Here is a 26,113-nt window from a genome sequence, read left to right as displayed (position 1 = left end):
GATAAAGAAATGTATGGAAATATCTTCCATGATAATTCAATTTTGAGTTTTATTAACTTGATTCCATCCATTCTATCCATTATCTTTTTTATCGCCGTACTTAATTAACTACATGATGTGAGACTGTAAGAGTGTAACCACATGTTACATGGAGATAGATTTTTTCAGTGTAACTTATAACTTCTCGTACAATCAAATAAAAATACACAATAATGTAAACATACGTGAAATGCATCGTAACACATTGTTCCTCTTTTGACTAACTAAGGTAACTGAGGCAAAGACTTCAATCTAGTACATAGATATCGTTGGTATCACTTGTTCACGATTTCAGACTTACCTCGTTCTACCAGTAGGTAGCAGTAGAGCTCCTTGTGAAAGAGTTCGTCCTGGGAACAACCGCCACCTTACCTATTTCTGCCACCAAGCAGTAATGTCAGCATTACTGTGTTCCGGTTTTGAATAGTAAGGGTGCTGGTGAAATTACAGGCACATGGGACTTGTCAACTTATGTCTCAGGGTGACGGGCGCAGTGGCAGTGCCCCTAAGATCTTTGCGATTTAAAGCTCTGAGTAGCACTGTAACTGTTATGAACAGGCGTGTAGCTTACCATCAGGCGCACGACATCAATAGGTTACATTGATTTGATTTGATTGATTGTTTATGAAAGGTAGTACAACAATTACACTTCGATTTTTTTTATTACAAAAATTGTAAACAAAGAAGCTGTGATCGTAAACCTTTTTCCTTTCCAACTATAAATAACAGTAAAGGAAAACGTCGTGAGAATTGATAACAAATTACAGGATAATATGTCATTCTGTTATAAAAAATTTCTGTTTGATTTGTGGAACCCAGTGGATCCTTAGTTTCATTAAGTTTTTTATAGTGCTAGCCTTTGAAATAGATTAAGTATGTAAAGACAGAAATTCTGCATTTAATCTTAAATGTACTACGACTGAAATAACGTAATAAATTACATAAAGGTAGTTTAAATGTTTGACAATTTTGTTTCACAGTATTTATTAAACTGCTTGCTTACAAAATTACTGAACGAAATATCGCCTGATAAAAGACACGCAATTTCCCTCTGTCTAATACTGAAAAAGAATTTTTTTTTATAATACCAAATGACTGAAGAATCTAGTCGTGCGCCTGGTGGTAAGCGATATGCGTATCCATAGCAATTGCAATGCCACTCAGAGCTTTAAATAGCAAAGATCTGAGGGACACTGCCATTGCGCTCGTCACCATGAGACGTAAACGTAGGTAGTATGAAGTTAAACGTAAGCGACGCACGGCTACGTCCGGCACCAACTTGACGTCAGTCGAGTAAATTCAGGCGCACGTCTTTGCTTTCCATACCTTCTCTCTAACCGATTTAACATATTTTATTTCATCAGCACCCTTACTTTTCAATCTTGGAACGCAGTAATTCTCATATTACTGCTTGGCGGCAGTAATAGGTAAGATGGCAGGAGCTCTACTGCTACTAAAAATCGAAATATAGTGGTAAACGTTTTTGCAACCAAAGAAAAATCATATGTTCCTTAGTTTCAACAAAAATATGAAATAATATATATAGATGTCTTAGAAGAAACAAGTATCGTGACAAAATATGCTTCCTATCATGACACAATGTTTATTACAATAAGTGCATCATCTAAGTATTGTTCACATCAAACACAGACATTGTTTAAAACTTCTGACACCTTACCTATCAAGAACGCGGTCAACTTATTACTCCCGGATTATAACTAGAGCTTACCGATCGAACTTACCCGTTATATGAATAAGAGCTTTTTATCCTACTTAGGAGATCCCAATTAGAAACGTTGGCTTATTTGTATTGTCACGAAGTTTATCTTTTGGTTGACGGCTCTTAGCTACTGACTTCCGTTCCCAGCCTTTCGGGTTATCTTACACAAATATTACAATTTAAACTCAAGTGAATTTTAAACCTTACTTAGCTTTCTGTTTTAAATCCGGGCTGTTGCTTTTTTGACCCTTGACTGGATATGATTGTTTCTAAATCACAGCTTCTACTCACAACTATTGTAGGAACCAAAAAACGAGAATTTTCCTTTCAGATAAATTATTCACATCATCTTTATAATAAATAATAATTAGACAACATCACATACGTTGCTCTGATCTAAAAGTAAGTAGCTAAAGCACTTGCATTATGAAAATTAGAAACAACGACGGTACTACGAATACCCAGACCCGAGACATTGATATTGACCGGCCGGGGATAGAACCCGGGTCCTCAGAGATGGCGACACCGTGAAACAGGTGTGCAAGCCTCTCGACTACAGAGGTCGTCAAATTATGCAATTTATATTATGGTTCTTTTATTTCGATGCAATAGAAAAAGTCACTAGCAAGCTGGGCTTTCCACTTTGGGCTTTGGAACTTAATTTCAATCTCAAGTATAAAAGAATATACTGGTGCGTGAAAAGTATGTCACGAACGTAGCAATTGCAGATCCGTAGACCCTGCCCACCAGATTACGGGACTGTTATGATAGACATGAAGTGACGTGTTTCTCCGTATCTTAAGTGTACCAAAGGTTTTGATAATCATGTCTATCCCATGATAATGTAAGCAATATAAATTTTTGAAACTAGTTTGATTGACGCCGGTTGTACCCAGATTACAACTTACAGGTATATGATTTACAACTAGATACATACATTTGTAACTAGATACATATAGAGTGCTAAAGAGGGCCGCGGAGTCCCTGCAACCGCAGACCACGGCACGCGACGCTTGACCAGAACTGGCCTGGCTATTATTTGCAAACCAGATTGCTTTACTTCGTTAACTGATAATTGACTTAAATACAAAAAGTAATATGGTTTTCCATGGTTTGTTTGTAGTATATCTCTATTCTGTCCCTTAAATTTTGAAACTAGATCCTTGTCGATATAGTTTTTCATAATATTCATACTCTTCATGACACTGACAAAAAAGACCGTTTTATGTTGTGCATTTCTGGCGTTTAAGGTAGGCTATAATCATATCGTTACAACGACACAAAATTTAGCCAGGAAGATAATGACGCAAATACGAGGTATTAAAAGCCAAACTACTTACGAAGTCTACGAAACAAGAGAAAAACAAAAATTTACTATAAACGTTATAGTGCATACCCTATTTTCATTTTTGTAACTATTTCTAAAAAATATCAATTTTTATGAATAACAAAATTTTTAGTAGTATATAGATCTAAGAGTGGTTACACATGGCGACTTTTAGCAGCGATGCAAACGCGTGTTCGTGAAACGCGCGATTGCGTCGCTACACTTGCGATTTATAGGCGATGGCAGCGATGCAAATGCATGACTGCATCGATACAAACGCGCTTTTGCATCGATGCAAATGCGTGACTGCATGATACAAACGCGCGATTGCATCGATGCAAATGCAAAAAATATCGTTGATGTATAGTGATAATATCTGGTAATTTAGCCCAAGAAAATTTCTTCCATACAACGACAAGCGACTATTAAAAAGTCACCCCCGAGGATCATTCAATAGTGCTTTCAAATTTTTTTATGATCTATGTTCATTCCAGTCCCATATACATATGTACATTCCATGTCAAAATCAGTTTTAGGGCAATAAACCCGAAAATTCTGAAATAAACATCTTAGAATGTTGAATAAAAATTATAACTATCTCTGAGGCAAACATAATTAGGAAAATTTTCTGAAAACAATGTTTTTATAAATCTAACAATATTTTTACGAATTATCTCTCTCAATCTCACAAAGGCTGTCATAGGTTATAATGTTAAAATAAAATCCTAAAACCTATTTAGAGCACTACCACGAAATCGTCCGAGTCGCTCTTGGTCGGTTTTTATAGATGACAAGTTGTTACAATACGAATCTCTAGTAAGCTTGCAAGTCCTTAATGTAATGATCTTCTGAACAAATAGAAAAAAGTGGCATTTGATAACCCTATTACGTAAACGAGCAAGAGTTTTGACAGCTCTTTGCGTGACTGGCCGGTTTAATATGTTTTTTCTCATACACAAGTTTCGAGCAAATTGATTACGTCTATTAACTTGTTTCACCCAAAGTGACAGCTCTGGCTATTAAAGATGGCCGCAGTTGGTTTTTGAATTTTCGGAAATGACTTATTATTAGGGATGCATCTATTTATTAACAGTCGAAATTAATGATATATTATCTCGAAATCCATTTTAGAACTTAAAATGCTGTTTATTATAATTTACTTATTCATTACTTACTATTGATATATGTTAAGTATACTTGTAGTAGAGGTTTTTTCTTAAGTACCTTTTTGCCTGCGGTTTAACAAAAATCTTAAATATGTAGGTAGTAATATATACGAAACCAGTACGTTTTTGTTTTACTACGTACGATTTTATGATTGTTTTAACAGTCAAATTATAGTTTTCATTATGGCGGCTAACAAATCAAAACGCACCCCTCTAATTAAATTGCGGCACTAAGTCAACTTCGTTGACTGCAGGCAAATACAGGCAATAGTGGGCAACAAAAGGCATAACGTAGGCAAATCCAGTAAACGACACTTTTAATTTACTCGAACGATTGTACTTATTGTGGTTGAAAGGAACGCCAGCGACAATTAACGTGGATAATTATTTTTATTACTTTATAGGTAAGAAAACCTTACTACTTTCATGTTCAATCAAAAATAGTAACAATTTTTTATACGCCCATGTTTTAATTATGCCTTTTTTTCTGAATTGAGGCATATTTTAGTTTATACTTTCGACATTATGATTTTTGATAGTCATTGTTTTTATTGTTTTAAGTGCCTCTTGAACGTTTGTTTGCAAGAATTACATTACATTTTCAAAAAATGAACGGTTATATGCATGGCTATTAAAATTAAAACAAATGTATATGTGCAGCGTTTTGTAATAGACCACTTTGACAGCCCACTATGCGCTATGGGAGTAGGTATCGAATGGTATAATAATCGGCGCGGCTATTCAATTATCCCTGAAAATTGAGGCTCATTAAAATAATAAAACAGCCGGCGGCGGAATCAAATTGAATGATAACAAAAGCTTGTTAATTCGAGGCGACAGCGCGTTTTGGTTTGTTTACGATGCCAACAGGATCGCAAGGCGCATGATTATTGTCGTTATCTTTTCCATCCACACTTTTTGCCCGAGCAACTAATCTATATCTCAAGATCTTAATGTTGTACTTTTATTTCAGTTGGCACGCGAAATTCTGTAGTATAACAAGTAAAATAAATAAACTGGATGTTTCTGAACTTGAATCTTGAATACTTGAAAACAATCTGACATTCCATTTGTAGCAACATGTTTTTTTTAAATGTAAATTGTGTATTTTGTTAAATGATTCCTAGGCTGTCTAGGCATATCACACTACTAATAAGTATACTCACTAATGAAGATATCGTGACAAAGCGAAAGGGTGCACGGGAAACCAGTATTTATTCAATAGTGCAATGATGTGGCGTCGGAGTGCGGCCCTGTGCTTGTGTATATTCGAGCAGGGTTGAGTTACAGTAATGAGATGGAAACGTTTTACATTTAAGTAGTGAGAGGTAGGTTTTGGAAAGCATATATTGTTCCTATAGAAAAAAGTACTTATATACTTATAAATGTTTTAGCGATTCAGGCTAAGCATCTGAGAAGATGAAACAAATAATTAAATATTTATATTATTTATTATATACGGCAAGTTCTACAATTGTTTTAATACGTTGCTTATAATGTATATCAATGACTTTTTATGATGTGATTATTTGTTGATAGTCCTTCTTTTTAACCGACTTCAAAAAAGGTATTTCAATTCGACTGTAGTTTTTTAAGTGTTACGCGATTACTCCTTTGTGAACGGATTTTGATGATTCTATTTTGTTGGAAAGTAGGTACCTCAGTATTAGTCATATTTCAATTTGCAGAAAATATTCCACCTCTAAGGATGGTAAACTAGGGGATGCATCCGGTTTCGCGCACTTATTGTTAAACGATCTCAATAAAACTTGGTAAATAGATGTAATTCCAATAAAAAATCTGATAAGCGAACTTTTGAGGTTGGTTTTTTTTTTATAAAAAATGTTATAATTATGGAACTAAAACTTCTGCACTGCCTCTGCAAGTGTTACCCAATTATTCAGCACAGCTCTGTAAGCAATTAAGCACAGTGAACCATAAGCTCGGTATCATAAGCAGGAATGATTAAATAGAGCAATTGACAATTGCGATAGTTTCCCCTCCCTCTATTTGGGCACTTGGCATGGCAATGGAGGGCGCGGGCAGCGGCCGGCCAGCACTCGCGGTCATTCTGCAAATTGCTCTTCCCAACAAATTGTCAATAAAACTCATCTGATTCGCAGTTAAACAAGCGCACGACATTATGAATTTATGCGTTGTAATATGGCGCAAACACCCGCGTTATCCCGTGTAAATTATTAATAGTGCTGGGGTAAAAATTAAGCTTAAATCGAATGGGTAGTTGCGGCGGTAACGTCCCATTTACGTTTCTATGTTGCAGATTAATTTGTACTATAATGGCATGCGACAGCTCGCTGGTGCGAATTTACAGAAAATTGATACGACAATAAGCTATATCTCAAAAAATTATAGGTTCATTAATAACAATCGATATTATAGTACTTGGAAACCTATGATAACATCAAACAAAGGTGTAAATTTAATCGGAACGCACTTTAAAGAGAATTACTCCCTTGCGACTCACCGAAGATGTTGTCTTAGAGAAAGCGATTACACAAATCTGAAGAAGCTATTAATCCGGCTCGCTGCCCCCGAATGGCATCACGGTTTGTTTAATAAAATCGTGAATTTACATATCAAAACCTACAAAGGGGCATAATTGGACCCGATGACTTAGAAAACGTAGTGGGTGAAGCGGGCTCACCACCCCCGGCAACAAACAAAGGAATTAAACCCGCCTCAAGAAACTTTTAGCAATGGAAAGCGCCTTAACAAACAAACGAGTGTGTATCTAATGAAATTCCTATGGTTGCATAACATACCCGCGTGAGCGCCAAGCGTTATTAGCGGAATTATTTCTCGGGATAGAATCTTTGAAGGCGCTTGCTCTTTCGGAAAAGTTGTTAAGAAAATGGGTTGAGATCTTTTCGGGATTTCATTAGTTTGTAACTATGCGGTGTGCTACGCGAGGCATCTAATTTATTGGGTAGGCGTAGCTGAGGGAACGAATGGGCAACGCGCATTCGGAAATGGAATAGAATCGCCGAATCACGCCGCTTTGAGCCGCCGCCGCCGCCGTCTTCGTGACACGATTCGTTAGGAGACAAATGTTTGGATTCAGTTCCAATAGTTTTTTGGACGGTAATTAGTAACGCTATGTTTATCCTAAATTTATTTGTTGCTCCGCTGAGGCAATAAAAAATATATTAATTCACTGAAATATTGGTCAGTTGGAGTTGTTGCGCAAACGCAGGGCAAATAAAACTAAGCAATCTTTTGTATTTATGTTGTTGCAAAACATCGAATGATTTGACGCTAATCTCTTTTAAGTTGAGTATGAGTGACGTGAACAAACGTGTTCGGATTCCTTTCTGTATTAATTAGGCACAAAAAAGATAATTCAATAGTTCGAAACGCATCGGCAGTGAGGCGATCATTGGAATGTGACCGCGAAGAAGTGGAAAAACGGGCGTTTCGGACCAAAATACGATCTGGCCACAAATCGGAGGCGTGTCGAATTGCTTAGCGACTCAGTTCAAATTGCTTGTTGAATCCACTGCGATGGGAAAGCGAGGCAAAAACTCGATTCACTTAATAGATTTTCTAAATAATACCTATAGACACCTGTAGAGCTGAAGTTATCGAAGTCTTTAAATAACTCCGTTTCTAACTTTTACTTAGTTTCTTTACACCTACGAACAAAAATTTATCAAACTTGTGAAATTGTTCCACTATACATTTTGTAGTCTCGCGACAGTCGCAACTAAAATCCTCAAGGTGCCATCAATCGCGTCGAATCGACGCGTCGCGATGAATTATCGAATCTATTAACTCGCTAGATTACAGATTCCAATCCGCTGATGAAGACTTGTGAATATTTAGATAGGACCATGATATATTTCATTTTTTTAAATTATAGTGAACAATTCAGCAACTGCCGTGGTCGTGTGGCTTGCATACCGGTTTTCATGGTGTCGCCATCTCTGAGGTCCAGGGTTCGATCCCCGGCCGGGTCAGTTTAGAAACTCATTTTCCTATATTGTCTCGGGTTGGGTGTTTGTGGTACCGTCGTTGTTTTCGATTTCCATAATACAAGTGCTTTAACTACTTGCTTTAGGATCTGAACAACGTATGTGATGTTATTTAATAAATATTTATTTATATTTTTACATTATTTATTTAAAACCCTTTAACAGTTTTATTAGTCTTTCGTCATATATAATATTACAACGAATTGTGGACGATGTACCGCTTTTAAATAATAATAATAGCTAGCCAAGATATAGTCGCACTGGTGTGTATTTCTGTATCTCTCACGCGGGCCAAATACGGATTGGGAACTTCACACACATCATTAAATTGCTTTGTAGATGTGTGCAGGTTTTCCTTCACCGGAAAGCTAATAGATAAAAGGTAAATTTCAAATTAAATATCGCACATACATTTCGAAAAACCCAAAGACGAAAGTACGGATTCGAACCCCTTTGTTTTAGAGGTGGTAAGCCAAACGACAAAGCTACCACTGCCATTTTTAATAACCATGGCTTCACTTTCACTTCAGAAATATTTTGGACTCAAACACTCTCGTGTAGGAGTGACACGAAAATTATGTTTCAAGTTTAACTTATAATAAGGCGTATCTAAACATCGCTAGTCTACATGGAACGACTTGAAGCAGACGATTTGTACTAATTATAACGCGCGAACGAGTCTGCGATTAGCTCTCCACTCAGCCCGCGACAGACGAAACTCAAGATTGATTGGGAGAAATTTATGCCGAAGCTATCTTCCGACACATTTACTTCCCTAGCAAAGACTTGGATAACATATAGGGGACAGCTATGGTTTTTGTCGTTAAGAGACATATTTCCAATATTAAGTTATTATCTCAGGTTGATAGTATTTTGAAGCATTCGGTAATATGCTTCAAGCGTACTACGCCGTGCACTAAACGTTAAAAAAATTCTAGTGGAGTGTTACACGAGTGTTAAACGTTAAAAAATACGTAGCATCCACAATTGACCTTTGAAGCACATCGTACTTCTTTTCAAGTCTTTATGTTCATGGTTTTACAAAATATTTATTGTTCAAAGACAAATCTCATTACGGGAAACACGTGGCTGTACTACACGTGCAAGTAACCCTAGACTGAGCCGGTGGCCAAGTGTCAACATCCGACGGATAAGACGCCCGTATGCACTTACTTCATTCACACGTAATGGCAGAGTGCCATTCGGTGTGAGAATGTACGGGTCAGGAATAGAGGTGACAAGTTCGAGATTTTGTACAAAAATTCAAACTCGTAACTGAGTTGATATTAGAGCGTTAGATTTTAAATATAACAAAAAATGCGACCATATTTAAATACTCATGATAATAAACAACTTAAAATAACATAATTTTGCATTTGTTTTTCCTTTATTTTATGAATATTTGTTATTATTACGCTTTAGCTACAAACTAATTTAGTAGTAGAGCTCCTTGTGAAAGAGTTCGTCCAGGGAAGTACTACCACCTTACCTATTTCTGTATTTCTGCCGCCAAGCACTAATGTGAGCATTACTGCGTTCCGGTTTCGAAGTCTCAGGGTGTCTGGCGCAGTGGCAATGCCCCTCAGATCTTTGTGATTTAAAGCTCTGAGTGGCATTGCACTGTTTTAAAAAGTGTATTCAAAATTTGTATGGGGAACCAACAATTTTTATTACGCGCACTAAACTTTTCTTTTTCTTAATTTTGTATGTAATTATCATACCACCGAGATATGGTTGCAAATTTTTGGGATATGGATGTACTGAACAATGGTTTCCACGGTAAACAATGGGAATAAATCTACAATTATTTTAACCAGCAAACGGAAAATACAAAGAAATAAGGCATTCAGAAAGTTCCTCAGCAAGAAACCTTTTAAAACCGATTAATGTCGATTCCGTGGCTCCCCAAAGAGTTGGAAACACGAAATGGAATTATAGATTCCCCCAAAAGTCGCCATTAGAATTTGAGGAGCAATTTATTCCACACCGGGGCACAATATTTCCGCGTTTGTGTCTGGGTTCTCTGGATTATAAGTTACAACTTCCCAATACAACAATCGCTCCATTTGCTATGAAATCATAACGTAAAATAGATAAGATATCCTTACAAATTTTGATCAAAATAAAAAATATACCTACACATACAATTCAAAGACAAATTGGAACATTTTTGAAAAAGCACAAGGTAACTCATTATATAATCACATAATTTAAATTAATTGAATCAAAGAAAAGTGACAAACTGAATATTCAATCAAAACTCGAAAAGTCCTCAAACAAACTGAAAGTTGTAAAATGATCTTAAACGGAAGTGGAGACATGCAAACACATTAATTTATAGGCATCAAAATAAACTTCCCGGTCTGACAAACTTTTACATTAAGGCCCTGGTCTGGAAAGCAATTATGGTTACATCCACACCAAGCTGTTTGTTCGATGACTTCCTTATATTTCCGTTACATTTCACTAAAAGTTCACATCGTTCACTACCATCCCCCATATTTATAGCAGAACACAAAAATATTCGATTCAATTTGCGATTAAACATATGATTAAGTGGTTAATTTACGCAACATTGTTGTTATTGGCTCCAATAAACATTTCAACAAAACAAGGTCCGCTGTCAAATAAATCCAACAAATATTTTAATGGCCCTCCATGCATTGGCCCTCTTTATTGGCATTATAAAAGCGTCCATGTAAAACGTACCAACCTCTAAAGGGTTGGGACAAAGTCTCTAGCAGCACTATAAAATAAATCTAGCAAGTTATCGTCCACAATAAACAGTCTCCGCGGAAGGCTATCGTCAATTCCCACGCAAAGTTGCTGTTAATAAAAGCAACAAAATTATATATTCAAGAGTTAGGAGGTGGTGGTATAGCAGTTAGGGTCTTCTACGTGGTCCGAGTTACAATGCAAATTGCTGTGGAGGGGTGCGGCGATGCCCTCTAACTGTGCGACTGACAAAGATGGCCGCCGTAATGGCGAAATGAAATTATTAAGCATTGTCTTGTGAAATCGGCCGCAGTCGACACCTGAGTCTCCGACTCCGACCACTTAGCATGGATATCCCCCGGGGCCGCGGACGCGAACGCCCCGCTATTCAATTGTCCAATACTGCTTCAAACTTCCTAAACTCATTCTTGGGGTTTGCCACATAATGTATATTTGTTGGAGAAAGTTTATTGTCTTAGTTCTTTCACTCTCTAGTGTCCAGCTTACTAGTGGTTGTTGGTAATTACAAATATAAATGCAACAATTACAGCATTTTTTTATATAAAAAACCGACCTGAAAAGTTTGTGGAATTACATCTATCTGCCAAGTTTATTTGAAGTCGGTTAACGCAAAGTGGGTGAAATCCAATAAACCGGATTCACCCCCTACCCTTATAGTGAAATATTTTCTTTAAATTGAATGGGGTCACAACTGAGGTACTTCCTTTCCAACAAAAAAAAAAATTATCGAATTCGGGCCGCTCATGTCGGAGTAATCGCGTAACATATATATAAAAGAAAAATACAGTCGAATAAAGAACATCCTCCTTTTTTCAAGTCTGAAAATAAACACACGACAGTAGCACATAACAATTTTTGAAGATGATTCTGTGTTCAGCAGTAAAATGTCGATGAGCGAAGTCTAAACTACGGGGTTGTTCCACGTATTTCCAACGTCAAGACATTACTTACAACCCTCAACTGAAAGCTCCGTATTAAAATTTAAATCTACTTTGCAAAGTGTATTTTATACACGTGCTCTTGCAATTTTGATCGTTCATAAAGCTTCAAATAGCGCTTATTATTACGCTTTACCTTTGTGGTATTGGGTGTTACACATCTCCCCAACCATTCCTGTTAGCATTTCGACTAAGTCTCCCATGAATTTAGTATACATAATGTTAATATATAATAGATGCTTTAATTACTCGTTTGCGGTACTGTTACGGTTTCACTGCTGGTGTTTGTATGTATTTGTTGTAAATTTATATGTATTTTGCATTAATACCGCGCACCGTATGTATGAGCACCTCGCCGTCAACATTTTACGATTGGTGGCTCACTATTGACTTCAGAGTGCGTCACCTCTTGTTTATGATGGGAAATATATATTTCGAATTGCGAATAGGCTGTCAGCCTGTTTTGAATAATGCAAAATCGATGTTTATATTGACGTCTTCCAAAAATATATTAATTTTAAAATTTTATTTTTGGCCATAAAAGCCTTACTTACTTATTTATTTTATTAGCTCAGTGAAATTCTTTTAATCCAACGCATGCTCGCTACGTGTTTTTAATTTCACACAAAAAACTCTGAGTCGGTGATCAATCAAAACTCTTGCTCGTTTCTTTTTTTCTATCCTTCATTGCAGTGTATTTTCGCCTCTCTGTAACCGCTATAAATATGCTTTTATTATTTTGTTTGCAAAAAAGAAATGGACACGTTTTGAATTAAATTAGTTTGATGGATTTCGCTGCTTCGGCATGGCGTAACAAGTATAAAAACTGTGCCTAATTACATCGATCTAATTCAATGTAACTGTGCCGTATTAATACTTTGAGATTTTAGAGTTTGAAATGAATTACAGAGTTAGTAATTATTAGAATTGTAATGAGCAAAGTATTACGTGCAAGGTGTGCGTAATCATGCGGTGAACGGACCCGCGTGAATTAAGAGTAAGTGTGGAAAGTTAGATGAGGTAAAACTGAGTAATAAGTCAAGATGAGTGAGCGACGCATATCGAGGACTATTGGATGGCCGGTCGTTTGCCCGTAGGAATATCCATAGAATTAAAAACCGTTAGACATGGAAACACTTTATTTTCTTATATACGTCGACGTTGATTGGTATAGCATAGTGAATTCTTGGTTTGTTTATTTATTTTACTTTATTTTATTTTATTTTATTTCTTATTTATACATATTGTATGAATTGATGATTTTTTTCCCATGACCCAGTTTTTAGTTTCCAGGGAAATATGCCACCTTAACTATTTCTAACAATCTCTAATATAATAAAAAACAATCTCCAAGCAAAAATGTAAACTATTACTTCGTTCCGGGTGTGAAGGGTAAGGGTGCTGGTGAAATTACAGGCACATTGGACTTGTCAACTTATGTCTCAGATGCATATGGGCATTGGGCACATGGGCAGTACCCCGCAGATCTATACAATTTAAAGTGCTAAGTGGCAGTGCAACTGGTATGCACAGGCGTGTCGTCTACCACTAGGCGCACGACTTGTTCGCCCCGCCACTTAGTATAATAAAAAAAATCTTCGGCTTTACTATTTATTCATACACAATATACGATTATTGTCACTTATATTGTGAAGCTTAGTATTTAAAAAAAATGTAAGTATAGGAATAGAACCAGGTAAAAATGTTTTACCAGATCGAATTATTCTTACCTCTATGCTCTATCTTCAATCTTCTCAAAGTACGATAGCTCATTCAAACATTTTGTAAACAAACATTCACGTTCGTAGAATGTGTTGTCTACGCTACGGTTGCAATAGATTTTCACAAATTACATAAAATATATGGAGGTTATCATGATACATACCTATCGAAATAACGTACTTTTAAAATAAAATTATGAGCTTAACCAGTTACTCTCGATGTTTGAGAACTTGTTGCAGAATTACCACAAAAAGAAACGCATTAACATTCAAAAGCCATGAAAAAAACAGTAGAAACGCAAAAGGACCTTTTGAAATATTTTACACGTGTAAACGTCATGTGGCCCAGTAATAGCATTTAAAAGGTCTCGAAGAAACCGATGTTTTTTACCCAAAAAAGATAAGATTGCGTAATCTTTTAGTTGACGGCAATCTGCATTAAATCCTATTTTAAAAATACGCAACGATGATTCTTAAAGTTCGTGCTTTTGAAACTTTGAGCACGCCCACACCATTACAAAGGTTTATCGAGTAGATGCTTTAACTTTTTACAAATCTTTTGTCCAATGTCGCCGAAGAATTGCAAAAAAATTATTCTCCTGTCATCCTAGTGTAATTGAATTTCCATTTGAAACCCTTTTAAAGACTTTAATGGATTACGTATACCCGTGAACACATAAAGCGATAGGAAACTTTAATTACCTACCTGCAATGTGTAAACTTCTTAATTGAAAATTTTACGTTGTATCACTTCAATATAGTTAATATTTTTATTTCTTTTCAATTTATAGCCTTTATATAAATTATAGTTCAACTTGTGTCTCACAGTAACAGTTTAAATTACCTAGTAGTCTTCTTACAAGACCAAAAGGGAAAATATAGTCAATATATTATTGTATACCTTATAAAACTGATAACCAAAACCAAATTTTATTAATGACATTTGATAACGACCATAAGTGCAAATGTGACCCACTGCATACAAACATTAGTATTTTGGGACATTCGTTAGTATGACCAGATTTTTTTCACAAACTTTGGAAGCGACTGTAACACGTACTGAACAAACAAAGAAACACATTACAAAGCCATAAACCAAGCAACAAAGGCCCCGACGAATACGTGTTGAAACTGATCCATCATGTCTCCTTTTAAAATAACAAAAAACTCATACGATCCACACAACAGATGTTTTAGTAAAAAAGCCAACCCCTATATAGGCCCCGACCGGGATGCCAGCTATAATTTCTATTAAAATAACTGTAATTTCCTAAATTATCTTTCTATCGTAAACGCTTAAATGCAAATTTGGCATCCTGATGTATTAATGTGGTCATAGTTTTGACAAATTGGTGCTGAGCTCTTGTCAAAAATTAATTTTGTGATACAATATTCTATCCATATTTGGCAGGCAGGTGCTTGTGTGATGTTTTAATTTTCTATTATGAAACACCAATCAATTAATGCAAATGCAAAAAGTATAAATAATAAATAAATAAACAATTTAATATTAGACAACATCACATATCCCAAAGTAAGTAAGTAAAAGCACTTGTGTTATAATAATCGGAAATAACGACTGTAGTACAAACACCCATACCCGAGACATGGGAAAGTTAGTGTTTTCTACATTGACCAAGGATCGAAATCGGGTCCTCAGCGATGGCGAAATTGTGAAAACCCGTGTGCAAGCCACTCGACTACGGAGGTCGTTGTATAATCATTTTCAAAAGAATCATTTTCAAATGATCTACAAAACTTTCAAGTTTTGAACCAATGTCATCATTTACTGTAAATTGTGTTGTTTTTCATTTGCGCCCATGGAATGGATGACAAAGAGTGATATCATGCTTGTTTACTCTGCGTTAAATTTTGCTGATAAAAATTTAATTTGTCGGAAAAATACAGCAGTCGAGCAGAGACAAATGTAGAAACTTGTTTGCACGAGCCAACCACTAATCATAGTCACATTTATATCTATAATATGTTGTTGCACAATACACTCACAATTTTATCATTAGCCACGTACAATACAATATGAAATACAACCATCAATATCTAAAAGCAAACATAATATCGACCAATAAAGAGTCCGCATATCAACATGCAAAATTCCAATTAGATTCCAAATATATGAATGTGATAAGCCGACTGTTATTGAAGTAGTTTATCTATGTAATTAGAAAGGAAACTAAGCTGTTACCATTTATATTTATAGTGGGAAACTTCGAGTGCCATTGGCTTATTTGTTTGATAACAGCTATAGCTAAAACTCTGTTTTTAAAGATCTTAATGGTCATCTATTGATGTGAATCATTAATTGAGACGCTCACTGACCAAGAAAAAGAAAACTATATTTTTATTCAAACAGCAAACTAATTAGCAAAGGAAATAAATGGCTGTTCCAATTAACGTTGGAGTTATCCATTATTCCTTATCCAGTCACGTAATCAAACATCATACAGTTTTCTAATAACACAGACTGTCAGTCCGTGTGAAATCATTACATGCCAGCTCGCAGAGATATAAGGAATTATTGCAGGTGATTGCAAATAAAGGTATGGTAAAGTATCTAGTTCCATAGATAAAGAACAAAGCCTAAAGAGACGTGATGTGCACATTTAAAATAAACATGAATACTTTGACAAAAAACGTTGAAAAATAAATGAAATTCGTCAAGTGGTAGAGAGGGAATAAGGGTAATGGTTTGCTGCTGTTAGCAGACATTCAAAAAATTATATGCCACCAAATCGGGTACTTTGCATCCATGGTGGATTCGTCATAAGGGAGAGCAGCATCAAATATTCAATTTTAAAACAGCCGCTAAAAGCCAAACGTCATCGCCGACGCAACCGCAGCTGAGACTTGGCGATTTAGAAATTTTAGTACAGATGGGACACGCACTTCGCGACAGTGAAGCAACAAATTGTATTAGCAAAATGAAGATGAAAAAACAACGTCTCAGATGTCTCAAGATTACCGCCTATAAATGTTTAAGGGGGTGTGCTGGTGACATTACACGAAATGTTTCATGTCCCTTAAAAATTATTCTGTCAAGAACAAGAAAATGGTATGGAGTAGGAAAAATTTCATTAGCGCCAATCAAAATGACGAGGTCCAAAATGAAGCTGGCAAAGAGAGTCGTAATCACGGAGTCAAGCAAGCACCCCTCGACGTGAGGTCTTATTAAAGGAATAATATTTACAAAACGAGACGCCTCAGAAATCCCCAAATTAAGATCTTGCCGAAACCCGCCCAACTTCCACAAAGTGGAATCATTAAATTAAAAATGTAAACTTTTCTCTTAGCAAGGTAATGGGCATCCCGATGTAGATAAATAGATGGAATAGCTGCAAAAAGGAGCATTTTCCTGTTCATTAAATTTTTCCTTCGCTTTTTTATTTCGACCCCTGGTGCTAATTTTGTTGGAATTCACGCCCCTCAGCCCCACCCGCTGGGGCTCAATCACAGAAATTTTATATCCGGAATTAAATAAGTACCCGACAGTATTACGTACAAAATTTAATATGGGCTTATTTTTAGAAAAGTAGCTTTCTTAATTAATCAGGTACAGAGTTGTGCTTATTGGATTGTAAGCTTTTACTTAATCACGTTGTCGAAGAGTGACCGAGGAGCAGTGGGGTTTTATCCGCATTTCCTTAGTTGATTATTGTCAAGAAGTCAATCAAGAAGCGAAATACTCTCATCAGTGGCAGCTAACTCTGGGGGATGGTTTGTGTTGCTAACTCGATTGTCTATGAGATCGAGTCGTAGATCGTTGCAGGAAACGTCAGCGAGCTTGGTAGCAAATGCAATTATGTCTACTAATATGCCGTCTGCGACCGCCCGCGCTCGCTACCCGCCGCACCGCACGCTGCAAGCGATGCCACCCTTTAACTGTTTGAGGGGATCACTTAAAATTTAGTTATGATACTCTTGCACCTGAGTTTGCTTATCAATTTCGACTTGGGCAAGGCAAGCAACCGCAAGGTCGCCATAACTTTGCCACCAACTGACTCTGCTTACCCCTTTCGAATTTACAAAGGTATCGTCAATTACAATGCTTTAATATATAGCAATGTACTAATAAATAATCAAAGTCAATAGACATGTATTGATCAAAAACATTTTGCCTTGCAGATACTGATACGGAATTCCCTTATAAGATATTGATTGGTGCAAATAAGGAAATCGAATTATTCAATGTCTGCCCCTCATTTGTTTTCCGCTCCCCACAGCAGAGATGAAGAAATTCTTTCTGAGTTTTCGATTACTTGTCCAATTAATTTTATAGATTCATTTGTCTTGGGCACTTTGAAATATGCTATTACGTCGGATTGGAATAAAATAAACCTTTAATTCCTTTTGCAATTTTGATACTCATATTATTAACCATGCCATGTGGTGCATTCAAAGCAAAAAAGAAAAGTTTAAACAAAATATTTTAACTTAAGTTTTATTTAATTTAAATAGTTTTACACAATTATACAATACATCTCTGTTGTAATTATATCGATAATATGATAAATCCCGGTAATAGATTTGGACAATCCTGTAAAATAAAATAAAAATATCACGGCGGTGGTGATATCTACCACCTCCAGAATAATAAATATCTCACTTAATGCAATGTGCTTTTATAGTTTAACTATATTACTGTCACCTAGCATCATTAATTCCATAGGTAGGCATAGGACATAATGGTCAGGGTGCCGAGAGGGAAAGTATTGAATCTCATCACGGGTGTAAGCGCAAGTGGGTGAGTGCGGTGAGTGCACTGAGCAACGCAAAGGCCACTCATGACGTAATTTGCAGGGGGCCTCATTGAACACAAGAATTCTCACTTGGAGCACACGGCAATGGTTGTCACAAATATAAATACTAAATAACGGTTAATTTTGTTGGTACTAATGGTAAAACCGTTGCAAAATTAAGCTCGTTTTCCCTATTTCACTAGCAAAACTAAAAAAATTAAATGAGAAGGAAAATTTAAGAAATTAATTTGTTAATCGATTTTGATGGGTTCCAAACACTTCACCATTGGTTGCTTGTAATTTGGTATTGAATCGAATTGCCTACAACCTTCAATTGTATTCAAAAGCGAAGCCATAATGAATCGACAATTGAATGATTGTGTCCGAATCGACCAATCGCATTCCGCTCCATACTATATCGAATTGGGGTATTCGTGACTAATAGAGTCAAGGATTCTCTAAACAACAAACAATATTGAGCTTTATTCCGTGACAAAACCTTTACCACATAAAAAGAATAAGGAAAATTACATGTACATGTACGAACAGGAAAATGCAATAATAATTGCACGTTTTCCATTATTTTGTAAAAGATAACGACAAAACACTTATTTCAAAGGTTTAATAGATTTCAAAAAATCATTTGTTTTTTACCACAAAGAAAGAGAAGTATCTACTTACAGTCGGTGAGGGCCATGTCATTCGTAACGAACATTAGGTGGAGATTAAAACAATAAGTGGTTGGACAAGGTGTTAGAGAATGCACATTGTTCAGCCGCTGTGAGCGGGGGCGAGCCGGCGAGCTCAAAGAAAATTGACATTGAGATGTGGCCACACCTTCGACTTCAGCATAGCTATTAAGATCTGCCCAGAACTTTCGTCATGTATTTTTTTTTCATTGTTGTAATTTTCATTGCACTTTTGAATAATGTTATATAACGTAGTCCTCAGTTAACCAGGCAGCACTTGCAAGTGTTATATGTATGAAACTGAAAAAAATTTCAATATGATGTAAAAAGTGTTGGTTGCCATCCATTCAGTTACTTGTTGCTCGTCTCAGTTTTTAGAAATCCACCCATCTGAATATGGGCAGTGAGCGGGAGGGCGCATGGCTAATTTGCACACAAAGGGCCAGCGTCAGTGAAGCAAACGGCACAGGCGGACACCTCTGTGACTCCGCAAACACCCCGGAGAAATGCGCCATTCCCATTTAATATTATTACTACAAACTTCATGTAATGAGGAGTGGCTATGAAAATAATGATACATTCTATACTTCAAGATTGTGTTGTAGACCATTTCAGTAATAAAAATCAAAAAAATTGAGTACTCAATTAATAAATATTATAAATAATTAAAAAATAATAACATAGTTGCTTAAGTAAAATAATAACAAATATTGATTTCCTTATTCGTGTATAAATAATTAAGTAATAGTTTTATTGATTTTCTGTTATTTTCCCATTTCTTTTAATTAGTTCTGATTGCTTTATAAACAGAAACAACTTAAATACATTGTTACGTATGTACAAATCAGGGTGGCGGTCCTTAGAACCCTTTGCAAATCCTTTTCGTTCCTTTTTCAGTGAAAATTGCCCACGGACGGTCAAAGGGTTGGCGATTTAGTGTTTATTTGAATCGGCCTTTGTTAGTTTAAAGGCGTTAGAATGTAAACGGTTCCTTTGTTGTGATTGCCGTTTGTTTTGCGTCAAACCTTCCTGGCTGGTGTTATTTTGAGTTTGTTTCAGATTTGTTTTGTTGCTGTCGACCTTTATAAACATTATTATTGAACTTAAGTCATTTTATGTTTGAGAAAGGTATATTCCTTCAACTATGCATCGCGGTATCTTTTCAAAGATCTAATCCACAACTTCCTAATATTTCTTATGTACTTCTTACCAATAGTAATAAAAGAAGCTGAATCAATTTAAATATTATGATAAGAACTGAACTGACATACCCTTTTATCTTAATACTCTTAAAGGAGCTAACGTGCAGGATTAATTTCTGGATTATAATAATATGAATAATATATATAGGTAGGTATAACTGACACGATCAACGCGGATCTATTGTAATGAGAAAATACATTAGGCATTAGAGTAAGACTGTAGATACCTGCTGCTATACTATGATGTTGACTGAAGCTAAAAATAAATACGATAGAGATGTTGAATCTACGTGAAAAAAGCACATTTTATATAATAATGTTGCGGGAAGAAATGATTTTTCATTTTATAATATTTGGTACAATAACAGTCTGCGGAATTTCCGATTGGCTGCACATTGACTGCACCACTAACAAGGCCACTCAGCGTCGCAATGATAAACGAAAACACGAGTGCGTGGCGTTCTGCTTTTATGCTCTTTATGCACCACAGCAGGCCGCGAGGTTGAATGGGCATCGCGGCGGGGCGCCCACGGTAGCTCGCCGTCTCTTTTTGTAACAGCGTTTTATCAAACACGCTAATGGCCGGCTTTATGCATCCAACAAAAGGAGCGTGCTAACGGAGGCGTTAAATCCTTTACGATTTGATGATGATCTCACATTTGTCATAGGATCGGATCGGCGCGACGCCGGCCATGCGTAAGCGCCGAGAGAAAAAGAATTAGTTCCTGGTGACACTAAATGGAAAAATATTTTAAATGATGCTCAAATAGTTTATTTCCGAAATAGTAAAACTAAACGGGTATAATATTGCAATGAAATAGATTAGAACAAAAGGCATTTAAACTTACCCATTCGAGGCGAAGTACATTACGAAGTAATATAATAAATACTTATATAGATAAAATCACACAATCATGCTAAATAAAACTAAACATAAACATAACCATAAACTATAGCATTCAATAGACAGATAGGTACTACAGTTTGTAAATTTATCTGTGATTCAATTGGGATTCATAAAATTTATCGAGCGGCTAGGGTGTAACCTGGAACCAAAACAACGACAACTAACATTTCACCCACAAATTCCAAATACATTTACTTAATACAGTAAAATAATCACACCACTGAGACATAAATATGCAATCAAATTTAAAAAGACTCAGTCACGATCCAATCAAGCATAAAAATGATTGAGTAAAATGATCGATCAAGTTCGAGTTCCAATGGCAGATGAAATGGGACCTACCTTTAAAGGCGGTGGAATTTTGCAGATCAAACAAATTACAAAAATAAATAAAACACATCGAAAAGCAATTTTGTTGGAAAAGTAATACTGTATTAATCCTGCGTTGCGGGTGTGTCGTGTGCTCTCCAGGCTACCCCCTAGCCTGCTGGCCTGCTGTGGCCGAGCTCTCCGAGCGGTACCGAACGCTACCGAACCCGGCCGAACGAAACCAAACGCGGCGCACGCGACTTACAACATACCTGTCGGGCGCTTTCAGTGACAGGCACCTGAAATTAAGAAAAAAATCGATCCAATTCGTTGAAAATTTTCAAATTTTAAATTTGGATTAGAATTTGATTCAAAAGAGGGCAACACAGATAAATTTACATGCAAATAACAGGTTAAACGGGTAGGTAATTGCTTTTTTGTATTGTGTGTCAATGCAATTGTAAGTACCATCTAAAAAGTAAACTTAAACTAGATATGAATTTAAACTACTTAAACAGTACCCTATAATAACATCAGTTTATAAAAGAAGAATCTCTTAATACAAGCACACTATTGCAAAATTTCGTGGCATTGATCCAGATGTTCAACTGTAACATCATACATTAAACAATCAGTCAAAATAAAATAAAAGGTTTCAATAATAGGAACATCACTAAACAAAATTAAAAAAGTACTACTAAAATTAAAAGTAAACACGCGAATAAAGGATCAAACAATCATGTGGCAAAAAATAGTTAAAAACAACATTGTGAGATATATTAGGACAGTTGTTAAAATATGGGGTATGGTGGTAGTAGCGGGTCGGTGCGCCTGCGCCGGCGCCGCACCGCCGCCCGGGCTGATATGGTCCGGGCGCACGCGATGCGCCGTGTTTGCATTCGCGCACTGTTACAATTACACTGCAACGGGTCGATGCAACCGCAGTAAGATTTATTAATTAATTTACTGTTTCATTGCTACATCCGTTAAATACGAAAATATTCAATTAATTGATTTTGTTTTTGTAGATACCGCCGTCTCTACTAAAGTTTGTCTTTTTATATGACACATGTTTTTTAACTAGATAAATTGTCTCGTGCAATGTAATGCATCTAAATGATCAATGGTGACGATTACGGGCATTTAACTAAATATTGATAAATTAAAGTTGACCTATTATTTATCACTTAACGGCCGACGAATACAAAAAGTAAGGAAAATGTTGAAGTACATCAAGAAATTGACCAGTATAAAACGATTAATATTGAGTCATTATGATAGTGAAGGGATTCCCCTCCCAATGGACGAATTTATTACATTATTACCGGACGAGATCACGCAAACCAAATCGTAAAATTAACGGAAATCAATTCCATTACATTAGATTCAATTCACTCAACGATTCATAATACGAGGGCGCACAAACATGTTGTACCATGTGCAATAAAGACGAATGATGACGAATTTAAAGTACCTAGTTATATTATAATTATATTGGATTACATGTACGCAACTTTTACTGGTAGATTAAAACACGAGGTAAATGAAAACATCAAAACACAATTACAAAGAAGGAATAACAAAAAGTATCTCGCAATGAATTAAGTGGTTTGCTTTACCGTTCTATTCGACAGACAATACATTTCACTTCGCGTGTGAACGGCCACTGATGACTATCGTTTTATGCTATTTTGACACAAATACAGTTCTCTTAGATATTGTAATCGGCACTTACAGTACCGCATACACGCAACAAAATCCAAAAGTCACTTACTCGAAAAAACCAATCTATCAATATTAAAACACAAAAAAATATGCAAGTCAGTTAATAATCCCGAATCGGCAATCGACAATGGAAATAAAGTCACAGTCACTTTTTTAATAATGGCAACAAAGTATTTCTTTTTTTATTGCCACCCTAGGTTCGTTTGACATTTGAACCGGCTGATGACTTGGCTGCCATGATTGATCGTTGCGACCGGTAAATGAGTGCAATTTAGCGTTTATTTTCCCTTCTATTCAATGTTTGTTATTGTTAACTGCATTAATGTGTGTCCTTTTCAAAATGTATTTTATAGAGCCACTCTAATTAATACGAATCAGTTCTTGGACCAATTTCATTTCATGGAATGCAGTGCAACCAAAACGATACCCGAAAGGGTAAAAATTGATGCAATCTCTAAACAAAATACAAAAACTCATATTTACATACAAATTAACTGTTGAACTGTGACTGGTAATCATTTGTCAATCTGCAATGTCATTCGACATCCCGAAATGGAATGACTATCATAGTGCATTGCAAAGTAACTCTTAGCATTGAAAGATTTAAATTCATATTTCAAATTTTTATAATCGGAAAACTTGGAAGACATTTCAATGATTTGCTGGTGTAGTTTTGATTCTTATTCTATACTGCATACGTGTTGTATTGAAGTGTATAGTTTGAGAGGAGAGTAGGAAAATGAGTGACTGTACAATTTATCATCGAAACAAGTATCCGCCCAAGCTGTAACGAATTACTAGTAAATAAATTGACCACAAACATTCGGACAATTTCTTTTGATGTGGCGATGGCGGCCGAACTTCGATATAAATTTGTTTTAGTGTTTGGAGATTTGTGGCTCCGCTGATTCGCAATTACGTGTCACATATTAAACCGTTTAGATAAGTGGCGGTTGTTTAAAATTATGTAGGTATTATGTAGTAGGTATTTAAGTCCATAATATTAACCTTAGAACTATATCCATTTTCGTTTAACAAAGGTAAACGATTCTTTTATGGGGAACTGTATACGTTATTACAATAACATTCTGGAGCATATATTAAGATTACCATTTCTTAAGTTTAAAACTTAATTCAAAAGTATTTTAATTGAAAAGTCATATTACAAAATTGTAGACTAGGTACGTGTTAGATAAAGATGTATGGAAAGACAACGTGATTCTGGATAACAAATATGATTCAAAATCTATTCTATAGCATTTAAGTTTATTTGAAAAGAGCAATCCCTAGAGTTTCTTGCTCATTCTTCTCAGGGAGGTCAGCGTAGTGAACGAGCAGTAGCATAAAAAATGACGTTTTCAAGAGTAAAAATATTACCTATGGAATAAATGATTATTTTACTTTGACTTTGAATTATAAAGATAATTGATGTGAATTAGTCACTAACGTTACACTCAATCTCTACTTTAAATATATCGTCATCATCATCAACTCATTCTAAGTCCCTCTGCAGGTTACGGATCTCTTTTAAAAAGAGGTCATAGACCACCACGCTTCCCCAAAGTAGGGACAACTTTTCCTTGAATCCTCTTCACGACGTTCTACTTCACTGTTAGCGAGAGGTATTGCCACTAAAGATCCACAAATGAACGTAACTTAGAAATTAAAAGTCATAGGTACTTACATGCCGCCACAAGGATTCTAGCCGACGACCGCTCTTTTGAGACGCAACCGTTCTCCCACTGGGCTACCACCGCTCTAATGCTTAAATATAAGCATCATTAAATTGCGAAATAACATTGTTACTGTAAAATAGTATTAAATATAGCTATAGTACGTAATTTTAGACAATAAATTAGATTTGACAGGTCGCGGAAATAAGATTGATATGCAACAGGCTAAACGTCCAATTGGTGTTCCGCCGGGATGTGGGGGTCTACCACATTGATACAGGCTGTCGTTTCCTCTAAACATTCTTTGTTAGATAGCACGTTTCATTAGTTACTTTTATTAACATTAATTAATTTATAAAGTGAAATGTATTTCGACGTGTCATTTCTGTATAAACTTAAAACTGCGAAAGTCTACTTTCACTTTAAGGTTCCACTCACAGACCACATATTATTCCGTGGTTGGAACTATAGGTCGTGACTGACTTTCATACATAACTAAATAAACAGGACACATTCATTGTGTTTTCCTTGCCACATAACAATAATACTTAAATATTTTACATACGCTTTGGGCGTGTGTTGGTGAACTTAAAGATTTACAAAAACAGTATTCTATTCCTTGTTATTTAACGCGAGTATACAATGTTTAAATACTCAGAAACACTCAGAACTGTAAATGAAAGGAAGCTGCAGTATTTTGGCCACGTAACGAGGGGCAAAAGATCCGGATTCTGAGAGACTGTTTCAATCTTAGTACACGTTGCCTATTTCGTGCGGCAGCTTCAAAAATGAGGATGGCCATGATGGTCGCCAACCTTCGTAGAGAAGCGGCACACTAAGAAGAAGACACAATCCTTTACTTTTAGATACAAGCACATCGTCGATCTCGCTTTTTGTAATCGTATTCAAATTACAGAAATAATAATATTATTGTTTTCATAAAATAGCACAGCTAAAATGAAAAGGAACAATGATTAAGTAATAATCTCGCAAATATAGCAATGATCTACTCAACGACTCAAAATTTCATAGCTCTCAATTAAAACGCAGAAATAATTATTTCCGACATCCACCCTACTTGTGAATCAAATTAATAAACGTAAATATACAAGTGGCTGTCCCTCTGTGTGCAAACCTAACTTCTAAGCGTCTTTATTAAATATTTTAAAACCGACGCTGCAAGTAAAATTTTACATTTAAATTGAAAAATGGAAG

The 26,113-nt window shown here is 35.9% G+C and overlaps 1 protein-coding gene across 5 annotated transcripts in view; it reads right to left on the bottom strand.

The window, feature by feature from the left end:
* The window catches only part of LOC113226904 (dachshund homolog 2), a 162,212-nt gene that overhangs the window by 112,816 nt on the left and 23,283 nt on the right, over nucleotides 1-26,113 (bottom strand). For 2 of the 5 annotated variants that reach the window (XM_026459705.1, XM_026459706.1), the window contains exon 2: nucleotides 21,773-21,799. The exons of the other annotated variants lie outside the window; for them this stretch is intronic. In XM_026459705.1, the coding sequence (XP_026315490.1) occupies nucleotides 21,773-21,799 (27 nt within the window). The remainder of the gene's footprint in view (nucleotides 1-21,772; nucleotides 21,800-26,113) is intronic. 5 annotated transcript variants of the gene reach the window in all.

This window comes from Hyposmocoma kahamanoa, unplaced genomic scaffold (assembly GCF_003589595.1).
Source record: "Hyposmocoma kahamanoa isolate Upper Pololo Valley unplaced genomic scaffold, ASM358959v1 202, whole genome shotgun sequence".
Taxonomy (NCBI): domain Eukaryota; kingdom Metazoa; phylum Arthropoda; class Insecta; order Lepidoptera; family Cosmopterigidae; genus Hyposmocoma; species Hyposmocoma kahamanoa.
This window is presented reverse-complemented; position numbering and strand designations above follow the sequence as displayed.